The sequence below is a fragment of the Ylistrum balloti genome, unplaced genomic scaffold, assembly GCF_031769215.1.
Source record: "Ylistrum balloti isolate Yb309-2 unplaced genomic scaffold, AGI_CSIRO_Ybal_v1 Utg370230, whole genome shotgun sequence".
In the NCBI taxonomy this organism is placed as follows: domain Eukaryota; kingdom Metazoa; phylum Mollusca; class Bivalvia; order Pectinida; family Pectinidae; genus Ylistrum; species Ylistrum balloti.
The window spans coordinates 1,743,557-1,763,245 of NW_026782190.1; the positions used below are offsets into that span (position 1 = coordinate 1,743,557).

At 35.9% G+C, this 19,689-nt stretch overlaps 2 protein-coding genes across 2 annotated transcripts; one reads left to right on the forward strand and one right to left on the reverse strand.

Annotated features, from left to right (window-relative positions):
- The first annotated feature begins 5,182 nt into the window (after nt 1-5,182).
- On the forward strand, nt 5,183-5,665 carry LOC132552012 (uncharacterized). Its single transcript, XM_060216156.1, has one exon. The coding sequence runs from the start codon at nt 5,183-5,185 to the stop codon at nt 5,663-5,665; it is 483 nt and encodes a 160-aa protein (XP_060072139.1).
- Nucleotides 5,666-8,419: 2,754 nt separating this feature from the next.
- Nucleotides 8,420-15,324, reverse strand: LOC132552013 (uncharacterized). Its single transcript, XM_060216157.1, has 5 exons — nt 15,274-15,324; nt 13,635-13,686; nt 11,873-12,081; nt 10,100-10,304; nt 8,420-9,609 (listed from the first exon to the last, which is right to left on the reverse strand). The coding sequence occupies exons 1-5, from the start codon at nt 15,322-15,324 to the stop codon at nt 8,420-8,422; spliced, it is 1,707 nt and encodes a 568-aa protein (XP_060072140.1).
- Between the last annotated feature and the right edge of the window lie 4,365 nt (nt 15,325-19,689).

Here is a 19,689-nt window from a genome sequence, read left to right on the forward strand (position 1 = left end):
TGACCTTATGAAAGAAAAGTACATAGTCTGCAAAGACTTTCTATCCACTTTAAATTTTAGTTTTCTCATAAGTCCTATTTTTTCACTAACCTTTTTGATTATATTATCAACATGATCTGCCCAACCCCCATTTTCAGATAGTTCAACGCCAAGATGTCTATGGGAGAGGAATATTGTTCATAAACAAAGTGTGTCTTCTATCACCATATGTAGTCGTCGTTATAATGTCTTTCTTCACTATGAGTTATTCTCGTAATGATGTCTCCATCTGGCCAGCCATTTTGTGTCTTGTTTATGATAATTGCCACTGCAACAAAAGTATCCTGAAAATGGTAAAATTATTTATAAAAGTAAATCCTAAATGCGTTTGTTAATATCTTTCACACCTGAACAAGGAAGCAACTCTAACACGAATCATCTCAGTTCAGATGTGTATAAAATACACATACTGAGAGTGTTAGTCACGTAATTGTAAAATGTGTGGCATTAAGCTGACACGATGTAAGAAATATTACAACTGACACATCATATTATTGTCTTATCACGTTTGACATCTTCAACGTCTTATATATCAAATCAAATAATATACACCTGTGAAAAAAACACCAATCATAAACAGATATTGCCTTTGAATTCGGGGAAATGCCAGAAATGTTTTTTGTCAAAATCTAGTAAGTAATATCGGCGGTATGGTTCAATATTGGTAGTGGATCCTAACAAATTTTCGTTAGATTGGTATTACTGGAAAAGATATATGATCTGTGAAGTATTACGACCGTACAAACATATAAACTGTCAGCTTTTCGTGGGAATTTATCCCTTTATCCAGACATATTTGATTACATAAGTTACATCACATACATAGAACATAAAACAAAGACATAAACTATGATTGAGAGCGGTGGTGCAAATCTAGGTGTCTCGACAATCCCTTCAGGCGATGGATGCAGAAGGTCGTTTATACTGAGCATAAAGTCATCTTAAGCTGTTGTATGAAAGACGGGGATTTCGCACGAATTCCCGTAACACGGTCCATAAACGTTGTATAGTTTAAAACTGTACTATTGAAATAGTAAAACTGAACGTATTTTTTGCATTACAATAAATACATTTATATGAACAAAGATCGGAACATCTTGCTAAGTCCCTGTGGATTTTAATTATAAAATCACTCTTCTAGAACGTAATGGCTTGTCGGTAAATCTCGGTCCCATGCTAAATAAGAATAAAACAATGGACCCCAGATCAGTCAACCGAGTCAGTCAAAGAATTTAGATTGTCTACTTCCAATATAGAATTCAATATCGGCACCAGTTTTAAATATGAACGAAAGTGAAAGTAGAGACTTAAGAGCCATATGATAAGTATAGTCAAAATAAAAACGGGTAAGTGGGGAGAGGGCAATCCTGCTGTACTTTACGAGTTGCCGCATGTAGGATGTACCGATCATCAAGTGTGTCTGATCGAACCCGTCTGAAGTAGCAAGATCATCTCTAGTTCGTGTCGAATGGGTAGCAGGTTTGAATATGAATATACATACTCTATAATGATATTTAAACTCTTAACTCCCAGCAATATGTATGACACTAAGGAAAATCTGTCCTTTTGCTTCAACATAAATTTTCACCTTTTTCCAGTCAAATTTTTGGTAATCATCCCTCTTATATTTAGAAACATGGGAATACAAGCTATCCAAACCTTTTGACAAAACTTTTTCGGCTTTATAATGACGTAACCGTAGCAGCCAGAATTTTAAGCATTTGAAATAAATATCACTTTCATAACATTAGTAAGTGTTTTCGACGATTGAAGTGAATAAAAAATATCAGAAATTCGTAGTATTGTGATATATTGGATTAGGAACCTAAGAATATGTATATGCCAGAAATTTACTAATTCATGGTTGTTGCCATGGTTACTAGTTCGTTTTTCGAATAGTTGATGTTGTCTAAATACGCATTTGCTTTTTTTTTGTTTTTTTTTTTGGTCTGTCCAAATTTCATTACATAAGAAAATCTTTGCATATAATGAATAATAGTTTAGTCAACCACCAGAATATAAAATAGGAAACTGAAAACTTGTTTGTTAGAATTTCCCAGCAGTTATTTCTTTCCTTATATCGGTATTTATATTTGTCTAAGTATGGATGAAATGGGACCAATAATCTGTGATCACAATAGTACAAAGATGGTCTACTCCAGTACAGGTATTAGACCAAAACAAAGTCATCACGGATATCACTAACTACAATTTCGTTAAAGCAATCTGCCTGTAGTATTACATAATGATGAAAAGTGGGAAGACCGCTTGCACCGGATGTTCACTACTTAAAATTTGAAAATAAACAAATAAATAAAAATAGAAATTGGAAGTCTACATGGGTGGCGAAGAAGATGTTCGTGTATTCTTGTCACCGATTGCTGTCAGCTTTTCAACACAATGTGTTTATGAAGCTATGGTGATCTATTAACCTTGATTCTAGTGATATAGGCAATTTAACACAGTAATTGTCGTAGTCTTGCTGACTATTGCTATCAGCAAACACATTGATGTGAGAAAAACCGGATGACAACAACATTTCATTTAAACCTGTTTGTATTGGGAACAAGTTCTACAACTTATATAAAGCCCTTTCTGCGCTTAATACACATAAATTATATTTACAAGGTGGCAGTATGATACAATGATTAACAATTACAAACAAGTTTAGAGAGAGGGGAAGGAGGTGTATGTTTAGAATACTTTATATTGAGTTAGATCATGCAAACGAAACATGTGACACACTGTCCACATGCCTAAACTCACAACTTGTCAATGTCTATCACTTCTCGTGCTTTGTATACTTCCTCCTTGACACTCGTTGCTTTCTGAAATCTCCGTTTCACTTGTTCGTTTACACAGAGAAGGAGCAGGTACATGGTACACCCATACAAATGCTTTCCCATTATGACTATTATATTAATTTCTTTCATAAAGATATCACTGCAGTGATATCATTCACAAATAGTAATAGTATAGAATACATGACTTCAGAAGAGTGAGGAAGAGAGGGACAGAGAAATTAAAAAATATGCTTGTTAGATTCTGTTTGTTATATTGCTGAGTACGCAAAAAATTGTCCAAAAATACATTTATGTCCGCATAAAAAATCTCTTGTCCTGTTCTAAGATTGTTTGCGTAATTTCGATGCTTCCTGAAGCTATTTAGCTTATTAGGAGTGCGTGTAATAATCTGTTTTTTTTCTAATTTCGCGTTTTAAGTCCGAGTTGAACCATGGTTTGTCATTAGGTATAATTGTAACTGTTTAAGAAGGAATACACTCATAAGTAATTTCTTAGTACCTTGTAGTAAAAATGTCACACATGTCGTCATGTTAATGTTTGTCCATAAAAAGTTCAGTCCAAAATGTATCTAAAAGTCGATTGTTCATAATCTGCATCCTTATAACATAAAAAACATTTTATAACTTTTTACAATGTTAATCCCAACAGTCACGTTCACAGTTGTTGCTTGATGATAGGAATAATCACGATCTATATCGATTACGACTGTCGCTGGAAAAGTGCACGTGTCAGAAATAAGAATTGGGTCAAGAAGCGGGTTCCGCGTGGGTCCAATCCATATCGGTCTGTTGATCACGTTAACCAAATTGTAGGATTTCATTACATCAACGAGTGCGTGTTTTTATCTTATACTACAAAGTCAACATTCATATCACCAAGTATAACTACATGAGGAGTTTCAGTCAAAACAGTTAAAATTGAGAAACGGAAAAGAAGTTCCACAAAGTGTGATGAACATTTGGTGGTCTATAGACTGCATACAAGGATTTTTTACTTGGAAACTGGACCTCATCCTATACAACTTCACCGGACGGAAATTCCAAGTCATTTCTACTACACGTGCGCCAAAGACTGTAAGTGTACACATTCGTGTTTCCACGGTCCTTTCGGTACATAATCAAATTCACTAAGAGTACGTCATCGTCAGCTATATATGTAAGTCAAGATGAGTCTCTGTAATACAAACTATAACAAAATCAGATGCTATGTGTTCTAGATATGATAACTTGTTTCTTAACCTACGTATGTCAGATGAAAAATAAAAAAAAAGAACAAAAGTTGTTCAGCATTTTCTCCAAACTTATGAGATACAATCAGAGATCAATACCTCCACAACTAAGGGAGATAAGTCTGTTTTCCCAACATCGTCGTCACAATGCGTACAAATGCGTAGTTGGGAGTTAAACTTTAAACTTTATTTTACAATAATTGCGAAACAAGTTATTTAATTTACGCTATTAGTAGTATTGCAAGTAGGTTTAGTGGTTAGTTTTAACCGCCTGCATGTCATGCCACGTATTGTAATGTCTTGCTACAGCAGGTCTGGTCGTGTCTGTGTGATGCAATACCATTGATTGTTGATCCCGAGATGAAGTGTTTTTATGTCTTCCCTACATGCTACAAATGGAACTAACCACACGTAATTACTAATATTACATTGACAGCTGTGTATAATACTGGAGGGGGTGGCAGGTCTGACTGTTGATTTCATACAAGTCAGTTGGCTGCTGATTTGCAAGAAAATAAAGATCAACACAGACAGTGTAGTTTTGAAAACTATCTGATACTATTGAAGCTGAACCTGCTTGATGCTCGATAGTAGAGTGGTAGAGGCCATACATAAAAACAATTTACGTAAAGCGCCAGGAATTGATAGACTGACCAATGAACATTTCAAATATGGAGGAAGATCCCTCATCACTTACCTCGTGGAATTCTTTCATCTCATAACGAGAAGTGCGGTAATTCCTGACGTCTGGAAAAAAGGTATCATTATACCTATATATAAAGGGAATCACAAGCCTAGATCAGATCCGGAGAGTTATCGACCTATTTCGCTCCTACCTGCTATGTACAAACTGTATGAATCCGTTATCCATAAACGACTTAAACTATGGCTAGGTGAAAACCACCCAACGTTCCCAAATGAACAGCAACAGGGATTTCAGCAACTACTTGGGTGTCAAACAGCTTCTTTTATACTACAAGAAACACTTAACGCGAATATTGAAAAGCACAACAAAGTATACGCCGCTTTCCTTGATATAAAGAAAGCATTTGATACCGTATGGCACGAATGATTAATGCAAAAACTTGAAATGAAAGGAATTCATGGGAAAATGCTTACCATTATCCGGAATACGTATACCGGCCTTGAAAGTTGTGTCCTTTGCAACGGGATCCGCTCACGTTGGGTGGACATGAAACGTGGATTGAGACAGGGAGGGATATTATCCACATTGTACTACCTTATATTTATTGACGATCTCCTGAATAACCTCTCTGAATCGAAGTTCGGTGCCCCACTGTCAACGATAAACTGTGGAAACCCCGCGCTTGCCGATGATATTACACTGCTAGCCTTGTCACCACGTTCTCTTCAGCAGCTCCTTAATATTTGTCAAAATTACTCGACTCGGTGGAAATTTGCCTTTAATTCTAACGAATCTTGCACCATGGTGTTTGGTGGCAGATTTGATGTCAACAGCTTCAGTTGGAAACTAAACGGTTCAAAGTTGGATACTAAAGAAACTCAAGAACATCTTGGAATACCGATATCTGAGGACATGACATGTTCTAGAAAGATAGAAAAAAAGTTGTAAAAAAGGGCGTGCTGCATTGTTTTCTATTCTTGGTATAAGATCAACCAATAAAATCTTGAACCCGCTTACACTAGTCAGTATGTACAAAAAAGTTATAATGCCGTCCATCCTTTACGGATGCGAAACATGGAATACGATGAGACAATGTGACATTGATAAACTCTCACGATATCAGCATCTTGTAGCAAAAAACTTCAAGATTTCCCCACACGTACACGCTCGGACATAGCAGAAAGTATGGTAGGTCTATTTCGGATTACCGCTGAGATAGATCGACGGAAACTCCAATTTCTTTACAGACTTATTAAACTTCCCATTGACATTCTTGCCAAGAAAGTGTTTTTAACTCGATTATACTCTTACCTTCACTCAGACACCACTTGCCAAAAAGGATTTATACCGGACATCTACTCGATACTAAAAAAGTACAATCTCTTTGATCTACTCACAAAATATATGACTACCCGAATTCACTTTCCGTCCAAAAAAGCATGGGCATTGCTTGTTAACCGTGCCATTAAGACTGTGGAAACTAGAATGTGGCGGGAAAGAATGGAAAACGACGAGCGTTTTGACCGTTTCAGTGGGGTTCATACTCAGATATATCCTTATGTATTATGGTCTGCACCAGAGACAACAGCAGACCTTGCGTGCGTTCGTTTCGTATCAAAGCTTGTTACATACGCTCCACAAAAGGAACAACACAACTGTAGTAAGTGTGGGAAATCAATGACTGATCTCATTCAGCACTACGTTTCTGATTGTGACGTCACATATGCTGTCAGAGACTCGTTTATGACAGAAATACTGAATGTATGTGGAATACAAACATTCCTTGCCCTGGACACTCAACAAGAAGAAGGATTTGTCCGAATGTTATTTGGTCGTCACCACCCAGATGTGGAAGAAAACAGACAATATCACATGATGGCCGCTCGATTTCTGAGAGCAGCATCGCACACCTACCTGACAGCGCAAGACAGAATATAAAGCGCGTATCCTAACGCGATCGCGTACGCGCTATCAAAATTACAAGAGACTGAGCCAAGTTTATGGCTTTAATTGTGTAATTATCTTTTTTGCATTTTCGCATTTTTTGTATCTCTAAAAGAGGAATTAAAGAATGAATGAAAATCGAAGCTGAACCTGCTTGATGCTCGATAATTTGTCTGTTGGTTCCGTTGTTTTATACTTTGTTCTCATTTGAAAACGTGACATTACTTGCAAAAATGTACTTGGATTGGCCAAGGTTTACACAGAGGGTGTCGTCGATGAAGAAGAAGACGCTTACTCTTCCGGAACACCTGTTTTTACTCTCCTTGTACTATTCAGGTGTCTCTATGTAAATATTTCTTTTGTTTATATTTTGTCTTTGTTTTATTGCTTGAATTTTAATTATGATTATGTTGGTATTTTCTTCTTGTTTTTACTAAACAACGCCATTGCAGCATTAAACTACTTCGGGCAAAACCAATACAGGATGAAAACTATTTTTGACTAAACCACTCCATTGCATGATTAAAACTATTTTGACTAAACCACTCCATTGCATAATTAAAACTATTTTTGAGTAAACCACTCCATTGCATGATTAAAACTATTTTTGACTAAACCACTCCATTGCATGATTAAAACTATTTTTGAGTAAACCACTCCATTGCATGATTAATGATTAAAACTGTTTTTTTGATTAAAACCATTCTGACTAAACCACTCCATTGCATGATTAAAACTTTTTGAGTAAACCTCTCCATTGCATGATTAAAACTATTTTTGAGTAAACCACTCCATTGCATGATTAAAACCATTTTGACTAAACCACTCCATTGCATGATTAAAACTATTTTTGAGTAAACCACTCCATTGCATGATTAAAACTATTTTTTAGTAAACTACACCATTGCAGGATTAAACTAAAGACCACAAACTCATTGAGAATCGATCATGTACATTTCCTTGTAATATTTGATATCTTATCCCGAACGACTGACATCAGTTTGTAGATTATTATACAGGAATATTCAAACAAGGTCCATTCACCATGTGAATAAATTATATCAGTTAAAATATGTTGTGACTGTGTAAGTCGAGATTCTTTAGATACATAATAATCATAATTTGTGTCCATAGATAACAGAACAGGAAACTGTTTTATGTATTTTTTATTGATATGATAAGTATGTATGGAGAAGCACGGGAAACAATGGTTAAACTCTAATTGTAGCGTAACAGCAATGAAATATCAGATATAGGGCATAAGGTCAAATAATTAGATTACGAAGAAAGATCAAACGTTCCATTCCACGTCTGTTTGTTCTCCTTCTGAACTGAGAAGTGGGCTGGTCTGTAATGTTGATGTTATCCTGCAAGAACACTTTACCCTAATTTGTCTGAATGACATATGATGGGCCTCTTGTATGTTGTTCAGTGAGGTAGTCACAAGGTGCGACAAGGAGATCTCTCCTTAAAAGAACCCTACATTATATAATTGATGGGTTATGTTACAAATAGGTTGTAGCGGATATAGCAATAAAATCCAGGAGGGTTAAATATAACGGATACTGAATTTTTTTATTTTTTTATTTTTTTTTTTGTTTTTTAAATATTTCCATGAAATGGACATGTATTGTACTAAAGTACTTCTTCGTTAGGGACCATATCCTATTTTGTCATCAGAAATGGTTTACTATTGATCGACATGTTTTGCTGGATCTCGTTGTGGTTCTAGCTAACTTCGATATACAAGTTTATGCACTATTCCGACTCCGGTAGGCGGTATTGTCGGAATATGAGATTGTTGTACTCCAGCACCGACTTAACGGATTCAAAGTAAACAGAGGATCCAGCATACCAAATACCGTACTTCCCTTGCATGTCAAAGATATCCCAAGTTATTCCTGACGCTATGTCCTTAACAGAAAACTGTGGAAAGTAATCCCATACATTGGTATCCAGAATATTAACAACTTCTGCATTTTCCCTCTGACGAATATGGTCAACCAACTCCTCCAACAGATCTTCTTTCTCCGGCAATGATTTTGAGAATTGATAATATACGGATGTTTGCTCGAACCTTCCATCAGGAGCCCCAGGAACCAATCCGTCGGTGTATTGTTTTCCCACGTTATATACTAGGCTGTTATAGGAGTCTCTTTTCCCCCACACCTTCCCGTCGACTTTGGATTCTGTATTATCAGCGAAGAAGCTTTGCGGTGTGAAACCTCTATTTGTCCCGTATGTGGTGTCTACTAGCGTTGTTGCGTAGTAATGATGGTTCATTCTCTCGAAAAGATTCATCTCCTCGTCGTTGAAGTCGATGATATCTAAATCTGAAAGCAGTTTCATTTCCGGTGTCAATACAAGGAAGTCAAAAGGCTCTCCCTTTCTAAAGCCAGTCCGGTCATCATAGTGTATCTCGAACGCCGCACGACGCTTGCCACCCTTGCGGCGATTCTCTTTCTTCCGCCGATATATCTTTCTTACTGGAGATGAATATCGAACGTTGATATTTTCCTGGTCTACTATTTCCTTCCATAACGTTTGATAACCTTTACTTAGTATTTTGACAGCCGAGAGTTCACCTTCTGGAGGTTTCAGGAGGTTTAGTAAAAAGTTCGAAGTCATCCATGTCAACCCATACAAAGCTGGAATTTCGTCTAAATGCCCATAGCCCTGAATTGTTTGTATCTGCAGAAAAAGGTTTGCGAGAATATCTACATTATGTTTTGTCATGAATTCTAATAATGTCATGTTAAGGTCATGCTTTAGAGTATATCTAGACGGGCGTGGCATCAATTCCCCTTCGTAATTTCCAAACAGATCATTATGTACGTCCAAGTACCTATGTATAGCTTTCATGAACTCGTCTTTGATTTCCAACAGGGAAGCATCGGGCAAGTGTTCAGCTGCAGGAGCAAGCATGTTCTGGATGGATGTCAGTTTATCTGTAATTATAAAGATATCATCATCGTCGGGAGAATTTACGATAAAACAAGTGAGTGCATTTTGCCTGTAATTTTGGAAATGGAATGTCCCGCAAAATAATTTGTTTTAACAAAACCCAGTTGAGTGCAGAACATTTGGATGTAGAAACCGTATACTGACCACAACAGATATGAAATTTGAATATAGACATTCCTATATACCCAGACGTTCCACAGTCTTAACAAAACCATATTATTTCACCTACACATTGTTGGTCACGTGATGTTGTTATGGTAATCACTGGCTACCTATAACAAGTGTTACATTTACAACGCTCTTCTGTTATCAGCCAATCCACAGATAACATTAGAAATATATTTGTGATATGATAAATTAGTCCTTTCTTAACATTAGAAATGTATTCGTGATATAATAAAGTAGTCCTTTCTTAACATTAGAAATATATTCATGATATGATAAATAAGTCCTTTCTGTTTCATTTATAATTACCTTGTCCTCTCCATACTGTAGGACTAGGTAAGGGACGAAGATCTCCGGCATTGTAAGTTTCAAGGAGTCTGTATAGTTCCGTGTAGTCTGGCTGGGAATAGCAGGTCCCCATTTCATGAACGACATCTCGGTACAAAAGTGTCTTCGATTTTCCGCCTACTTCTTCTTCCTTCTCAAACACAGTAACATCAGAGAATCCAGCTTCCTTAAAATGTTAACAAACCAAGGCATCATTTTACATTTACATCAAATCCTGAAAAGGTCAATAATGAATGAGAAGTTACTTCAACATCTGAAATTATTTTATACGTCAGATTATGTTCGGATGAATGTATTTGCAATAACACCTAACCACCGGGTTTATAAGTTGAAGTGATGTAAATTGCATTTTCCCCTAGCAGCGTTTAACTTTTACCAAACTTCAGCACTACTACAATAAAAGTATATTAATATCAGAGAACATACATTCACGTTTGGTTAATTCATTTCGACACGGAACGGTTTTTGCAGCAGCGCCTATGATTACTTGGTGAAAATCTTTAAACGACAGTTCATGAAGTACTCGCTATATACAACACAATAAAATTTCACATGAAAATGTAATATACGTAAGAGTGTCTATTAAATCTTCGTTAAACATGGGCAATTAAAGATTTAAAGATGGTAAAAATGAATTTCCTTGCTATTTTAGCACATAACATGAAGTAGAAATAGTTCCTTCATCAAAAAGTGCATTGTGACGTATCAAGGGATGGTGTTGTTCCTACTAGCTAGTTCTGCTACTAGTTCAAAGGTTACTATTCAACTAGCTGTTGTCAAGAGGAAAGATTAATCCCAATGGAATATATCTGAGTGTATATATAGCTAAAGAACCTTTCATTTTAGTTATTATTATTTTCAGTCATAAATGACTGATAAGATATTAGCAAAAAAATGATGTAAATAGAATTTTCGAAAATTTGTTTAATCTCTGACGTCAAAGTCTGTTCCCCATTATACACCATAAACTACAGGTAGTCACTAGAGACCTCACAGTCAAATAATACAGGTGTACGTATTTTAAGTTTCAAGGTGTCTTGCTAACATCAGTAAATTATAAATAGTCCAAAACCTCATTGAAACGACCCATTTCTTGATCAATGTTGACATGTGTATGTTTTGTACAATCTTTAAGTGGTAGACACAACCGGATCCCCGAGGTTTATCATAACAAGAATATAAGTACTTATACTGATAGGTTAAAGGCTTAAGATGTCATTTTGTGAACAGACTATATTTTGTGGTGAGTAGTTGATGTGTTGATTCAGGTAATAATTTTTACGATTTCAATACGCTTCAGTTGTCAAGTAATTTTCGTGAGTATAACTTTAACATGAATAATGTTAATCATGACACGGATGATAACATTTCTTCATTTTTAGAAAACACGATAAATATTCAGCTGATCATTCATTTTACGCATTAAAGATATTCCCCAATATTTCTCTACCGAAGTTGAAAGGTTTTTTTTAAAAGGATCTGTTTCTTGATTTTAGTTTGTTTACCTGACATCTTTATTAAAAACACCTAAAATTGATATACTAGATCGTGATGAATGGGCTTATTCACACGCCTGATGGATGCGAAGTGGCCTTAAAGAAATGTTTGATCAGTCGATAGTTGAGTGCACATTATCCATTATGGTAGTTTAAAGATAAATAAATTGATGTGAAGTTAGCCTTCTACAATTCCCACCAGTACCCTTGTGGAACGGATTATGCGTCCATGATGTACCTTAAGTTTCAGTGCCATGTGCACACCAGACGGCCCCGCCCCAACAATGGCGATCCTGTCCGTGAAACTCTCTGGACCTTTAATATAAGGAAATCCTGATGTCGAACTCCCTAAATAATCCTCCTCCTCCTCCTCTGATGATGATGATGATGATGATGACAAAGAATCATTATGATGGCTTCTTTTTTCCAATATTTGATCCAGTTCGCCTGTCAATATATGTATATACTAGAATTATGACACCATTAAAACACACAATAGTTAACTAACTACAGACACCTAATCACACAACTAATGACAACATGTTATCTCATAATAGTTCACTAATTATTGTCAGCATGTTTACATACAATAAATTACTAACCTCTGACACCATTACAACACTAAACAGTTCACTAACTAAAGACACCTCCTCACACATTAGTTACTTTAACTTCTAACACCATTACACCGAACAACATTTAACTAACTTCTGACACCATCAAACCACACAACAGTTAACTAACTACTGACACCATGTTATCACACAACAGTTAATTAACTTGTGACACCATTACAATACACAAAAATTCACGAACTACAGACACCATATTATCACACAACATTTAATTAACCTGTGACACCATTACAATACACAAAAGTTCACTAACTACACACACCATGTTATCACACAACAATTAATTAATTTGTGACACCATTACAATACACAAAAGTTCACTAACTACAGACACCATGTTATCACACAACAGTTAATTAACTTGTGACACCATTACAATACACAAAAGTTCACTAACTACAGACACCATGTTATCACACAACAGTTAACTAGTAACACCATTACAATACACAAAAGTTCACTAACTACAGACAACATGTAATCACACAACTGTTAATTAACTTGTGACACCATAACAATACACAAAAGTTCACTAACTACAGACAACATGATATCACACAACAGTTAATTAACTTGTGACACCATTACAATACACAAAAGTTAACTAACTACAGACACCATGTTATCACACAACAGTTAACTCACACAACAGTTAATTAAACACCATTACAATACACAAAAGTTCACTAACTACAGATATCACACAACATGTAATCACACAACTGTTAATTAACTTGTGACACCATAACAATACACAAAAGTTCACTAACTACACAAAACAGACAACATGATATCACACAACAGTTAATTAACTTGTGACACCATTACAATACACAAAAGTTAACTAACTACAGACACCATGTTATCACACAACAGTTAACTTGTAACGCCATTACAATACACAAAAGTTCACTAACTACAGACAACATGTAATCACACAACAGTTAATTAACTTGTGACACCATTACAATACACAAAAGTTCACTAACTACAGACAACATGATATCACACAACTGTTAATTAACTTGTGACACCATTACAATACACAAAAGTTCACTAACTACAGACACCATGTTATCACACAACAGTTAATTAACTTGTGACACCATTACAATACACAAATGTTCACTAACTACAGACACCATGTTATCACACAACAGTTAATTGACTTGTGACACCATTACAATACACAAAAGTTCAGTAACTACAGACACCATGTTATCACACAACAGTTAATTAACTTGTGACACCATTACAATACAGAATAGTAATTACTTATATCTTGTTAACGTTCAAACGCATTGGTTTACTAACGTCTGGTGCTGTTTCATCACCAGAAATTACGAAAAATAATTATAAACTTACGTTCCAATATTTCCAGGAAGTCTTCGTTTAAAACCGGCAGCATGCTTACAACCTAAACAAAAAAAGAGGGTTGTACTATACAATCATATCCTATCTAAAATACTACTGGTCATAAAGAAACTACGTGACCAAATTTGGTCTGAAGCATCTTTGTGGAAGAAAGGGAAATGAAGTAAGTTCTTTCAAATTCTTCTTCTGTAGGAATGATTAACTTTGTCCGAAATTGGTCTGAAGGATTCATGCGTGATAGGGGCCCCCGTAGGACCAGAAGATCGGAGAACGATAGAGTTACTTTCAACTGTTGAGTGAGGTGTCCGAGCGGGGAATGAGAGTGTACTCACTTTAAAATCCTGCTGAGTGGGGAGTCCGCTCGGGGAACGATAGGGTTACTTTAAACTGTTGAGTGAGGTGTCCTTAAACTGTTGAGTGAGGTGTCCGAGTGGGGAACGATAGGGTAATTACTTTAAACTCCAGCTGGGTGGGAGGTCCGAGCGGGGAATGATAGAGTAATCACTTTAAACTGTTGAGTGAGGTGTCCGAGCGGGGAATGAGAATCCTGCTGGGTGGGATGTCCGCTCGGGGGACGATAGTGTAATCACTTTTAACTGTTGGGTCGGGTATCCGAGCGGGGAACGATAGGTTAATCACATTAAAATCCCGCTGGGTGGGGTTCACGAGCGGGGAACGATAGTGCAAAAACTTTAAACTCCTGCTGGGTGGGGTGTTAGATTGAGTTACTAGTACTTCAAATTACTTCAGCATTATGCCCTATAAATCTTTTAACTAAAGTAATGATAAAGAGTTTTAGCGCTCAATGATGATATTTTTTTGCTTGAAAACGCTATAATGCACTTTAAAGTCTCCTATATTGCTTGTTTTATGACAACATAGAGAATATTGAATGATCGCCCGTTTGATATCATATTTTTCACAAGTGAAGTATTTGATTTTAAGGAAAATCGTCTTTTTACATTTTGAAGGGAAAACAATTGAGAAAAGCCGATTCAAACAAAATTCTGCTTTTTTTTAAAAGTCCAGTAATTATTATCGCGCTCTCTGATGGCAGATAATTTGACGTTACGCTTGACAACAAGACATCGCCATTTTGAGTAAGCTGCTTTACGTTTTACTTTACCATTTTTCGCTGTTATCTGAATCGCTTAAAAAACTATTTTATATACCAAATGAGAGAATAACAGAAATATACAACGTAAATGTTGGATATGCATTGGTGTCATTACAGGAAAATCGGCAGGCGAATTTCAATGCAGTGATTAGAAAGCATTGCTCTGGTTGTCAAAACAACAAAACTTATATTATCATTTGAAAAGTTAATATAATGATATTATATTTATCATATCATCACTGCAGTGATGCTGTAAGTGTTTAGCAAGTTGATCAATAGAGATTATGTAATGGTTTCCAGTTTAATATAATTAATATTCAACGAGTATGAAGGAATATCTATTTCTCGAAAGTATTAAGAACGAATGAATATATTCATATTCAGTAGTGATGCTATAAGTTTGTATCTCATTTGTAAATTTCTATATTTCAAAAGCAGAATATAATAAACGATACATTTATTATACAATAAAGCTAATGATGCGTGAATGAATGGAATACTTTGTTTACCTACCTGAAAACACCCTATCAGAATAGAAAGTAGCACTACCGCAGTACGCTTCATGCTGCTTATTCAATATACGTGTGTATTACATGGAGCGCGCCACAGCTCAATTCAGGTGAGAAATGCGATCAATTTGGCCTTAATACCTTATCTTTCCGATGTAATATACAAAATGTGATTGGCTGACAGTTTCTATAATTTCTATGGTGATGTAATATTCACCGCAGGTTCACTGTATTAAAAATTTATGAGAGAAAATATCGCCCATCTAGATTTCATATCAGTCTGATAACGCGCTTCTTACAAGTGTTTTCAAAACCGGATCTAAGTCTGGTGATAAACACAATCATATTTACGTTTTCATTACATGTAAAGTACATGAAACCAAACCTCGCATTATCCACAGCAACATAATATATACTAACGAGGAATGACAATTTATGTAGAGAAATATCTGCCATTGATTATACTGATGTGAATGTATATACCAAAATATATTCACAAAAGTTTCCATGTCAATCTGGAGATACAAGCATGCATGAATATATCATCTTCATAGTCGAAATATCTGACTGTATTACACTGCATATAGAGATAATTATATAAGGTAAAGTGATGAACGAATGGTTCATCAATTAACAGGAAATTTAGATATGAATATATGTACCCTTAGATGTATAATTGTTACTGAATTGCAGATAGAGAAAATCTATTTTCAAATGTTGATTTAAGATTGTTATATATGTGAGTTTATTTATAAGTAAATACCAAATTTAATGCTGGAAACTCTACATCTTAATATAAAGAACACGAAATCTAGTCTTTTCAGATCAATTTTCTAAAAGATATTAATGTAGATATGTGTAGATGGAAACCAGTATACGCTTCGTAACTGGGCTCATTTCATTGTGTTCTTATGCATATATTTATCAAATGTGGAGATAAATACTTTTTTCATATCTACACTAACACACAATATGTTTGAGTAATATTTCGGAACATTCTCTTCAGGTTGGTAATGTCAATAAAATAGAAGTTCTTTCTGCACAACCAGTATCAGATTAAAGTGTAATGTTTTGATGACTTCACGGCCACCTTCATGACCAAATGACCAGTGTGGAACGTACTAGCAATAACGTAAGAAGTGCACGAGATTGCCAGGAATCGACCAATATTTTCAATTGCACTATAAACCCATGTAAATAGGTCGAAAAAATTGTGGTCTATGATCTGTATACCATCTCGTCACACTGTTTGCGACTTTAGTGTACATATGGTTGTGCCATACGAACTTATATTCTATATGTTTGTGGAATGACAGGACAAAGCAGATATTAGCGTTTGCATACAAGAACAAAACATCATGGGCATTAGTAAACAACAGTGTTAATAATACGTGAAATTACAAATACAACCATGTTTAAAAAACTCTGACAAAATCCAAAGGTTACAACACTACACTTTGCCATTGGCATAGCATGAAACACACGATACAATGTCAGGACACTGAGCGAAAAATCCAACACAGGATATTCAAACACATTGGGGTAAAAACAAGACGTCTGCAAACCAGGACAAATCCCAACACAGCATCAACAAACAGGAATTAAACCCCAACACAGCATCAACACAAATGAATTAAACCCCGACACAGCATCAACACACAGGAATTAAGCCTCAACACAACATCAAAACAAAGGAATTAAACCCCAACACAGTATCAACAGACAGAACTGTTGGATCGGGTATCTGAGCGGGGAAGGATAGGTTAATCACTTTAAACTGTTGGGTCGGGTACCCGCGCGGTGAACGATAAGGTAATCACTTTCAACTGTTAAGTGGGGTGTCCGAGCGGGGAATGGTAGGTTAATCACTTTAAACTGTTGGGTCGGGTACCCGCGCGGTGAACGATAGGGTAATCACTTACAACTGTTAAGTGGGGTGTCCGAGCGGGGAACAATAGGTTAATCACTTTAAAATCCTGCTGGGTGGGGTTCACGAGCGGGGAATAATAGGTTAATCACTTTAAACTGTTGGGTCGGGTACCCGCGCGGTGAACGATAGGGTAATCACTTACAACTGTTAAGTGGGGTGTCCGAGCGGGGAACAATAGGTTAATCACTTTAAAATCCTGCTGGGTGGGGTTCACGAGCGGGGAATGATAGGTTAATCACTTTAAACTGTTGGGTCGGGTACCCGCGCGGGGAACGATAGGTTAATCACTTTAAAATCCTGCTGGGTGGGGTTTCCGAGCGGGGAATGATAGGTTAATCACTTTAAACTGTTGGGTCGGGTACCCGCGCGGTGAACGATAGGGTAATCACTTACAACTGTTAAGTGTGGTGTCCGAGCGGGGAATGATAGGTTAATCACCACTTTAAACTGTTGGATCGGGTACCCGCGCGGTGAACGATACGGTAATCACTTTCAACTGTTAAGTGGGGTGTCCGAGCGGGGAACGATAGGTTAATCATATTAAAATCCCGCTGGGTGGGGTTTCCGAGCGGGGTACGATAGGGCAAAAACTTTAAACTCCTGCTGGGTGGGGTGTTAGATTGAGTCACTAGTACTTTAAATTACTTCAGCATTATGCACTATAAATCTTTTAACTAAAGTAATGGTAAAGATTTTTTAGGGCTTAATGATGATATTTTTTGTTTGAAAAAGTTATAATGCGCTTTAAAGTCTCATATATTGCTTGTTTGATGACAGCATATATAATATTGAATGATCACCCGTTTAATATCATATTTTTTACGAGTAAAGTATTTTGTTTTAAGGAAAACCATCTTTTTTACATTTTGAAGGAAAACCAATTGAGAAAAGCCGATTCATACATAGAATTCTGCTTTTCATAAGAGTCCAGTAATTATTATCGCGCTCTCTGATGGCAGATAATTTGACGTTACGCTTGACAACAAGACATCGCCATTTTGAGTAAGCTGCTTTACGTTTAACTTTACCATTTTTCGCTGTTATCTGAGTCAGTTACAAAACTATATTATATACCAAATGAGAGAAAAACAGAAATATACAACGTAAATATTGGATATGCATTGGTGTCGGGACAGGAAAATCGGCAGGCGAATTTCAATGCAGTGATTAGAAAGCATCGCTCTGGTTGTCAAAACAACAAAAGTTATATAATCACTTGAAAAGTTAATGTGATGATATTCTATTTATCATATCGTCACTGCAATGATGCTGTAAGTGTTTAGCAAGTTGATCAATAGATAATATTTAATGGTTTCCTGTTTAATATAATTAATATTCAACGAGTATGAAAGAATATCTATTTCTCAAAAATATTAAGAACGAGTATATTTATATTCAGTAGTGATGCTATAAGTTTGCATCTCATTTGTAAATTCCTACATTTCAAAAGCAGAAATGTAATAAACGATGCATTTATCATACAATAAAGCTAATAATGCGTTAATGAATGGCATACTGAGAGAAGAACTGTGTTAACCTACCTGAAAACACCCTATCAGAATAGAAAGTAGCACTACCGCAGTACGCTTCATGCTGCTTATTCAGTTTTCGTGTGTATTACATGGAGCGCGCCACAGCTCAACTCAGGTGAGAAATGCGATCAATTTGGCCTTAATACCTTATCTTTCCGATGTAATATACAAATTGTGATTGGCTGACAGTTTCTATAATTTCTATAGTGACGTAATATTCACCGCAGCTTCAGCAGATAGAGAAAAACTATTTTTAAATGTTGATTTATGATTGTTATATATGTGAGTTTATTTATAAGTAAATATCAAATTTAATGCTGGAAACTCTACATATTAATATGAAGAACACGAATTCTAGTCTTTTCAGATGAATTTTCTAAAAGATATTAATGTAGATATGTGTAAATGATAACCAGTATACGCTTCGTAACTGGGCTCATTTCATTGTGTTCTTATGCATATATTTATCAAATGTGGAGATAAATACTTTTTTCATATCTACACTAACACACAATATGTTTGAGTAATATTTCGGAACATTCTCTTCAGGTTGGTAATGTCAATAAAATAGAAGTTCTTTCTGCACAACCAGTATCAGATTAAAGTGTAATATTTTGATGACTTCACGGCCACCTTCATGACCAAATGACCAGTGTGGAACGTACTAGCACTGACGTACGAAGTGCACGAGATGGTCAGGAATCGACTAATGTTTACAATTGCACTATAAACCTATGTCAACTAAGGTCGAAAATATTGTGGTCTATAATCTGTATACCATCTCGTCACACTGTTTTCGACTTCAGTATACATATGGTTGTGTAATATGAAATTATATTCTATGTGTTTGTGGAATAACAGGACAGAGCAGATATTAGCGTTTGCATACAAGAACAAAACATCATGGACATTAGTAAACAGCATTGTTAATTACACGTGAAATTACAAATACAACCAT